This window comes from Neocloeon triangulifer, unplaced genomic scaffold, assembly GCF_031216515.1.
Source record: "Neocloeon triangulifer isolate White Clay Creek 2 clone unplaced genomic scaffold, ASM3121651v1 ptg000006l, whole genome shotgun sequence".
NCBI lineage: Eukaryota > Metazoa > Arthropoda > Insecta > Ephemeroptera > Baetidae > Neocloeon > Neocloeon triangulifer.
In genome coordinates, this window is record NW_026775549.1 from 4113829 (window position 1) to 4123104 (window position 9276).

General features: G+C 35.2%; 2 protein-coding genes across 8 annotated transcripts in view; one reads left to right on the forward strand and one right to left on the reverse strand.

Annotated features, from left to right (window-relative positions):
• Window positions 1-4427, forward strand: part of LOC132194136 (sodium/calcium exchanger 1) — a 51876-nt gene extending 47449 nt beyond the window's left edge. For all 7 annotated transcript variants that reach the window (XM_059615246.1, XM_059615242.1, XM_059615239.1 and 4 more), the window contains one exon: window positions 112-4427. In XM_059615246.1, coding sequence (XP_059471229.1) covers window positions 112-316 — 205 coding nt within the window. In that variant the 3' untranslated portion in view covers window positions 317-4427. The remainder of the gene's footprint in view (window positions 1-111) is intronic.
• LOC132194139 (uncharacterized) lies at window positions 3237-9069 on the reverse strand. The gene is made up of 8 exons (XM_059615249.1): window positions 8904-9069; window positions 8154-8274; window positions 7102-7273; window positions 6852-7040; window positions 6435-6557; window positions 5697-6031; window positions 5450-5633; window positions 3237-5006 (listed from the first exon to the last, which is right to left on the reverse strand). Exons 1-8 carry the CDS (start codon window positions 8931-8933, stop codon window positions 4868-4870), a joined length of 1293 nt encoding a protein of 430 aa, XP_059471232.1. The 5' UTR covers window positions 8934-9069; the 3' UTR covers window positions 3237-4867.
• Window positions 9070-9276: the final 207 nt, after the last annotated feature.

Below are 9276 nucleotides of genomic sequence, written 5' to 3' on the forward strand. Positions count from 1 at the left end.
TAAAATAAATATTAAGAAAAAAGAATGAAATAATGGAAAATATAAATATTGAATTTCATCACTAACTTGTTCCTTTATAAGACAAAAACTAATGAATTTCCCTTGTTGCAGCCTTGCCTTCTCAGTGACGATATTCTGCTCAGAAGCAGCATTGGCGATCATGATTCTGTTGTTAAGACGTTCAAAACGTGTTGGTGGTGAGCTGGGCGGACCAATGCCCTACAAAATGATCTCCTCGGTGTTGCTTTTCTCACTGTGGCTCATCTACCTGCTGCTGTCCTCCCTGGAGGCCTACGACATCATCGAGGGATTTTAAGGCGCCTGTGCTCGCGCGCGCGGTCGCTCCCTGGCAGCACCACGAATGCGCTAAGAAACAAAACCGACCATTCAAACCGACTCATACACGCAGAAGAGAACCAGAGCACGAATCAAACTGAGCTCGGGGGCCTCAGTGCAAGGCCCAGCAATAAAGACAAGCCAAAGAATCGAGAATGAAGACGACCGACCGACTGCTTTTGCTGCCACAAACAGAACAATTAACAAAAAGTTGCTGCCCGGCGTCACAGACATTTTGCGAGAGAAGTTGTTTTTATTGAGAACGAATCACACATGTGCTTTTCTTTCTTTTTTTATTTTTAAGAGTTAGAAAGAACGAAGATAATCAATCAGCTCTGTGCATCAGCCATCGGGCAATCGATTTTTATCGTCATTGCCGCGTTTAGAGAGATTTTATTATTTGCCATTTTTTTTCTGATTTGATATTTAATGAGATAGTATTATGCACGGAAAAACTCCCTGGTCGTACAAGGCTGTGGTGGTCAAAATCCGCACACCCGCGGTGCTACAAAGATCTAATTTTGTCTTTCTAGCTCAGGCAGGACGAGTTAATTTCTTCAACCTTTCACACACACACACACTAGTCCTTGGTTTAGCCAAAAGCCTCCCTCCCGGTGGTATGAAGCTGCCGCAAGTTGACGCGAGATCCACACGCGCTCTTGGCCATATTTCCATTTTTGATATATTTGTTGATAGATGGTGGGCGGCGCGAGCTGATCAAAATTTTAACTCTGCATTTTCAAAGTTGGTTGAACTCGCCAAGCTCCACGCACCTAATTAGTTTCCTTTCTGCCGCCAATTCACACAATAGAGGGGAACAAGATGAGAATGTTTTACGCCCCTACACATTGATTTTTGATTTGTCTAGTTTACTGTTCTTTTCTTTTTTGTTTTCAACTACTTGCTATTTACAAACAAAAGAGCATGTGGATATTAGAAACCGAACTAAAAGAAGAAAATTAAATGACCCAGGGATATTTAAAATAATTTCTACTTGTAAGTTTTTGTGAATGCTGCTAACAGGTGATCAACCAAGCGTGTATTTTGTGTGTGCAAGTGATGAGAGCAGGTATTTGATGTTTGACGTACACACATGTGCAGAGTGTTCTTCGCCAGTGCCATACTTCGATATCATTACTCTTAACTAACTCCGTGCTCGCCGTATTTTTATCAACGATTAGACATTGTGTCCCCCAACCGAAAAATAAAATACTAGTCGGATACTATAGAGCTCATAGATTGGATAAAACACCTCATCCCCACGATATAAACAAAGTCCTTCATTATTTGTTAATGGAGTCACTGCATCAACTAATCTAACGAATTCCTCTAGATGAGTAGATTTATCAATTAATATTTGGTTCTCAAATTTGTCATTGCTCTCTTTCTTCTTCCAAGCAAAGAATTTCCGTCGAAATGTGGACTTGTACGATCACTTGCAAATCCAACATTTTCCACTGCAGATTAATCTTTGTTCATTGGATGCTTTTTATTTCTTTCCCTCAGTCAATACTTCCCTCGGTTAGTATTATTTTTTTTTTAATTTGTTAAAATTTTTAAATGAAGAGTTGCAACTTATTGCTGACGTATATACTTATTAATCTTGCAGCTATCGATCCGCTTAAAACATATAAAAAAAAACTATACGCGCACTATTTTACGGCAAACAATAACCCTTGAGCAACGCGATCCTCTCTAAATATACATCATAACTCTTAAGAAAGAATAAAATGTACATTGAATATGGGTCCATCCGTGCCTGATTTGGCTGGGAGAATCGTGACGATGATAAAAAAAAGGAGGGGTTTCGATAATTTCGCATCTGGCTTGATTTGCAATTTCGATTTTTGCACTTTTCACTCGCTCGCACATCATTGGCACTGCTCTTTTCTGAAGCGTTTGTCCAGCAAATCAGTCTAAAAGTAGAAATTACAGAGTTTTATTCAAGTCGGTGATCGAGAAAAATAATCAAAATCTACCCAACACCAGCAGAAAAGCGACACAAATCACGGGAGACAAGAAATTAGAGCAGCAGTTAAAGTAGATTTTGTACTACATTTCGAGAGAGTAAAAAAAGTACTTTTGTATTTTAAACGATTAGCGGAGAATGACAGCTATGAAAATCTTAGCTAGTTCACTTCCCCTCGAAAAATAAAAAAAATTGAAACAATCAGTATTCTTTAAGGAAATTTTCAATCAAAATTTTGCGGAAATAAAGTGCAAATTGTTATTTTGATCGCCTGTCCTTGGTAAGCGGATGAACGACAAATTGAAAAACATATCCCTTAAAAATCTGATGAAATCAAGACCGAGGTAAAATTAGTTTAAAAAAGCTTCTTTTGCCGTTATTATATATTCTAAACGCAGCATCGATCGTATATATTTCAGTAGTATTTTTCTTTTCTTGTGAGAGGTGACTTGTTGAATAAATCGTCCGTCCCAACTCCCCAAACAAATGAAATTGAAACATATAAAATCAATCTAAATTGAACAAAAAAGAGTTTTTGAGCAATGCAAATCATTCCAAGAGTAACCCAGCATAAATCAATTGTTGTGAATAATGTAACTCGCCCTATAATATCTTACAGATAATACGTGTTTGATTTGCTACAAAGTAAATCCTTTTGGGTGTGACTCATTACGATAATTTTTTTACTTAAAATCAACAATTAACACTTTATAAAAAGAACAGGTGCAAATTGTTTTGTTAAAATTGAAGACAGGGGAAGCGCCTGCACACAAAAACGAGAGCAGCTTCTTAAAAAAAAATATATATACGTGATTGTTTAGATTTATTATAACATAATTGCTCGACGTATTTTTCCAAACGGATCAGATGTGGTTGTTATATCATGATTGTGGTCAGTACACTCCTTGAGTGGTTAGTGTTGTATTTGAAAAAAAAAATATATATTAAAAGCGAGTGATTATTTTATCAGAGATCTAAAATGTTGAATTTTTACCTTTTAAAAATTTTCAATTATATCGTTGTTGTTTTCTGTTAATATAAATAACAAAAGAGAAAAATCGTTTTGCAAATGTTAATCAAACGCACCATTTCAAAATCGCATCAGAGGAAAGTATTAAAATTGAAGAATTATATTCTTATTATCATATATAGCGATAAGCATCGGTACATAAATTAATGTAATAAATATAGCAATGTAACACTACATTGTGTTGTTAAATTTTACCCAAATATTCTAAAAACCGGAAAACTAATTAAGCATTAAAACACCTCGGCCACTCAACCAACAAGAAATAAACGCATTATAAACTTGCTTTCAAGGGATGATTTGGTATCATTTTTATTGAAAATGTTCACAAGAAAAATTGATTGACTTACTAATAATGACAGTTGTTGTGAGAGCACAATGCTAAAACGCATTTATCCATAGAAGAGGCATCAAAATGTATAAAGGGCGAGCGCATTTTCATGTGTGAATATTGCAGTAATCTTGCTACACGATTTTCAAGTCAAATTTTTAATTTCATTTCAAGAGCCGTTCATTTTGCTGTCTCTTTTCAACTTTAAAGAGCCTAACTTTTCCCTAGCTTGTGTTTGAAAAGTTAGGGACTCCCTTAATTAACCTGTGCCCTTAATTAAACAAAGAAAAATATCAACTCACGCATCAAAATGTTTACTTTAATTTTTACCTGGCGACTTAATTAATAAATGCGACGCTCTGTGAAACCTTTCGGTTTTCCTGAAAATTGTTTTTTTAGGAAGCTGTGCTTTCTATCAGTTGTGAATATTGAAAGATCCGCTACATGGAGTTGATTTTCGTGTTTTGGATTAAACATACACACTTTACACACAAAGTCAAAAAGCTTGTGTTAAACGTAATAACTTAGATGGAATGTCTGTTTTCGCAAGAGGTATTTCACACACACACATACACACACACAACTCAACAATATATGTGGATCTTATTTATTTGTTACTATTCTTATGATTATTATTTGTTTAGCTGGAGAGTTGTTGTATTACCTGTTTAATGAAACTAACTCATAGTATTGTTACCCGTGGCAAGCTCATTTTTATCAATTTTGGTTTCTGCATAAAAAAGAAAACGCAAAAATTTATAAAACTATCTCAACTCTTTCACATCCTATCTATCTCTCTCTCTCTCTCTCTCTCTCTCTTTCTATCTCACATGTAAGATATAAATCTATGCGCAGTGTACTTAATTTCAGCTCTTAAATAAATAAATCAAAATGTAATAAAAGAAACATGCAACCCCGCGAGTTCCAGCCCCCTGTGGTAATGATAACACTAAAAGAGATGATGATGCAACCTCAATGAGTCTTGTAAATAAAAAAGGATGGAAAATAAACTCTTACCAAAGTTTACACTATAGAGTTTCCTTTAATAATACCTTACGATTTATAGTTCCGAATATAAAATAAATCTATTTAAGTACATATGAAAATAATGTATGCTCTATGATGATTTCAAAATACAAGTAATAAAAATAAAACAGATGTGAAATATCAACACAGCTTCCAGAAGAAATTAAATTTAAATGAGTCACGGAATATAACACGGCTTCCTGAAGGACTGTGGGCCAACAATGTCAAGGATGGCGCTGTACGTGGCCGCCACGCCGCCTACAAGTCCTATCACCAGGATAACCAAGAGATAAATTTTTCTCCAGAGTGGAACAGTGCTGAAAATTAATAAATAACACTTAAATATATACTAATTATTTTATATAACACATAAAATGATATAATTAATATTAAATTTTAATAATAAAAAATTATTTGCATGATTTTAAACAAAAAAAGGAGTTATTTAAATAATTTTTTAATTCATGAAATATTAGCAATAATGTAGAACAATAACTTTGTTATTATTTAAATTTTGATAAAAATAATAAATTTGTAATTTTTGTATAAATCTTGCCTTCAGTTTTAACTTATAAATCATTTTGAATTTTAAAATTAGTCTATTCTTCCTTTTAATGTTTTTATTTTAATTATAAAAGTAAAAAAAATCGTAATTTATTCCCTATTCTTGCTGTTCAATTGTGCATAATTTGTTAATTTCTATAATATTTTTTTAATAAAAAATGAACCAAAATTTAATTTAATGTTCAATAAATATTACCTTTCGGGCTCGAGAGTTGATTTGAACTTGAGGTAGATTATAGGCGGGAAGACCATGTTGAGCAGGGTTGTGGTGGAGCCACCGACCAGAGAGAGCACTTTGCCGAAGTCTCGCACCGTTTCGCCGATGAACACCATGAGCAGCAAGACGCATGTGCGCACCAAACACCTTTTCCAGCCGAATTCTGTTGGGAAAATGACCCACAAGTTTGTTATACTTGAAAATAATATTAATAAAAAGACTTTACTGTGGGGAATATTGAGGAGGTGCTCGATGTACTGGGTTGCAGGGTTGGTGAGGATGACGAACGCCGTGACCAAGTGAATCGCAATCAGAATTTGCGCAGCCACCACTGCCGGGCCGGAGGAGATGGAGTTGAGGATGCTCGACTGGACGTCGTGTCCGTAGACAGCGAAGCCGGCCGCCGTCACCGGGACATACATGGTGATGATGGCCGCAAAAGCGACCATCACGCTGATCGGGAATTTTTCTCGATGGCGCATATCGTTTTGAATCGTGGGGAAGGTCGAGGCACCGCCAAAACTGAAGATAATCACACCGAATCCGAGGAAAAAGCTCTTCCTGAAAATTAAAGAGAGGTTCAAGATCAATTTTTTGATAATTTATATTTTTATATATATGCAAGCTGATTCTGTAGATTTTTTTTTAGTTATATTCATCTGGATAGGCTATGATCCTGCCAAGCTCCATTCGGTGCTTATCGGCTGGAAAGCCTACCAAATTGCCAGATAAAAATTAAAATAATCAAGAAAAAAAATGTTAATTTTTTATCAGAATTAAGAGTTGTTGAATACCATCACGTACTAGATAAATCAAATTGATATCTAGAAATTTTTGTCAAGTCATCCAAACAAATATTAAATATTTCCGGCGGAATTAAATTTATAATTTTATTATAAATTAAATTAAATTTAATCAATTTAATAATGTATTTGAAACAGAGGAGTATAATTAGTATACTAACGGAGTAAGTGTGACTGATGTGTCCGGAGGAGGTAGAAGTCCTGTAGCAGCGTCATTGATGCTCTCAACGGTAGCTATGATACATGTCGTCAAAGTCGTCAGCAGAGCTCCAACACCAAATTGCCTTTAACACAATTTTTATATATTTAATTCATCATTACTCGAATTACAGAAATAAAGAATTACAGTGATAAAATTCTGTAAATCATTTCAAATAAAGATGAAAAAGTTGAAATTCAATTAAATTTGAATCATCATGCGATTTTAATTCAAGTGTACTAAAGTAAAAAAAATTATTTGCAACTAAAAAAGAAATATCTAAGATAATTTTTGCTTATTTGCTTTATTCTAAATAATTCAATAAAAATGAAATGCTAGAAATTAATAATTTTCGTCGAAAGAAAAAATGGGAAATTACCAGAAGTCCTTTGGCGAGCCGAGCCACATGGCGGGACAGAGGAAGGCTGCAAGTGTTGGCAGCCAGACGCACGCGTTGACGCTCAGTTCATAGGGCAGCAGCAGCGTTTCGATGATTTGTGCGGACAGCAAGAGGAAGACGGTGCCTGTGCCAATCAGCTCAACCTGCATGGCCACGGAAATCACTATGCTAAATTGGCACAAAACTCAATTGAAACAAATCGATTCAAAATAAATTAATAGAGATCCACCTGAGCCAGCGGCCGTACGCCTTTTCGCCCAGGGTGGGGTACGGATTGCGAATGTGCGTCTTCAGGTCTGGGTAGTGGCGCTCGGCGATGGCCCAGCACAACCCCAAGTGGGCGCCCGCAAAAGTTGCATTCACGCACAACACTAACATGATGCCCAATCCAAGCCATCCACCTGTAAAATTGTTTTTTTTTTCATAAGAATCTTGGCAAAAGATTTATTCTCATTCAGTGAAAAGATAAAATATGTTTTAAGTAAATAAGTAATTAAAACCACGATAATATGAATAAAAATTTATGTGGTTTTATTTTATTCTGTGAATGGTCCGCGCGGTTTCTTTCAATTCCCTGTAGGAAAAGTTCTGAAGAGAAAATATATTCATTTTTATTAATACGTTTGACTGTCAAAACATTAATCAAAATAAATCACTCTGCGAAAATACCATGCTACAGAGCGCATTTTCATCCATTATTTTTTTATAAAGTATCAAGTCACATTAATAAAAATGAATTCATTTTTCTCTTCATCATTTTTCCGAAGATAATGAAAATTTACCATTGAAACTAAGAGAATCACTCTAAGAAGTTTTTAAAAATCAAATATAAAATTTTTTATGAAAAAGAAAAAATAAAAAAATCTGATGTGTGCCAGTTTAAATTTTTACTTATTTTAAATACTTCAGGAATTTTTAGTTTGAATGTTATAAAAAAAGGGACAAATTGTCAGAGCGGATATCAAAAGGTCCGAATAAATGCTGTACACAAAACCATAGAAATTATAATAAAATTTCTATAAAAATCCGGGAGATAAATTTTTGTATGCAATTCTTCTTAAATATTCAAAATCATTATGAGCTTAAAAGATTTCCTCATAATACTATGCCATAGATCAAATTATTAAGAAATATTACGTTGATAATCAATCAACTGCAGATTTCTAAAAATCGACGCATCACGCTGCAGTCATTACAGGTGTTGACAAAAAGAATTTTCTCGCACGTGTCTTGCGCCGTGGGCAATTTATTTTTAGAGAGTGTCCGTCGTCTTCTTCTTACCTGCGTCGCTGGCCGCCTTGGGCAGGGCCAAAACGCCGCTCCCCGCGATTTGTGCCGCAATGAAAATCGCCGCTTGCCATATTGCAATACCCTGAGCTTTGGCCGGGCCGTCTTGTTGTTGCTGAAATCGGAATTTTTCGTTATTTCCCTATTTTCATTTCATTCATTTCGCCAAAAGAGACGAATTGCAATTTTAAATCAAAATGCATAAATAAAAAATACGCTACGTGTGTTGTGCAGGAAATGCATTAAAGAATCGTGCATGGTAATTATTTACGGTTAACAATCGCAGTCAGTGCACCGAGTAGGTAATAAGAAAATACGCCGACCTTGGGCTCTCTGCTGTGCCCATAAATATAATTATTGCACTCCTTGCCGTGCTCACGACGAGCTGTAGTGGATAGTTGCAAATTTACGCTGGTAATCACAGCACAGATCGTAAATTACAGATTTCCTTCAGAAAAAAAGATGTTTATAATAATGACGAGAAGCAAAAATTTTGCAATATAACATACGTATTTGATTTTACGCGCAATTTATGATGCATTCATAAATGAAAAGAAAAGATCGAAATGAAAATAAAAATTATACTATTTGAAACTATAAAATTTTCAAAAACACCAGAGTGCCAAAAGAATCAAATGAGTATTGCGCGTAGAAAAAAAAAAAATTATAAAAAAAAATATATATTTTTTTTTATTGTTCAATGAGAATAAAATTTTAATTAAAAATTTTGAACTGAAGACAAACCTCAAATCTCTCGAATATTTTGAGCTTCATGTTTAGTGTTGGCGGTGCACAAGTTTGGTGGAGATCAGATGGTGTCAATCATTTGGTTATCACTTTTGTACTGACCCAGACGGAACGTGCAGCAGGATAAGCAAAGGCGCTTCTTCTTCTTCTATCGAGAAACCACCTCCAGCGCCTCGACGGCCGCTCACGTGGGCGCGCGCATATTTACCATGTTAAACCTGCCGTCCACTCCAAAGCAATCCAAACAATGCCAAACGCACGACACGTTTTTGTCTAGTCAATATCAGCAAAAGAGCCAAATCACTGCGAGATTGCTTCGTTCGTGCAAAGATTACTTTCAAGCATGTCTGCTTGTGTGGAAACTTTTTGC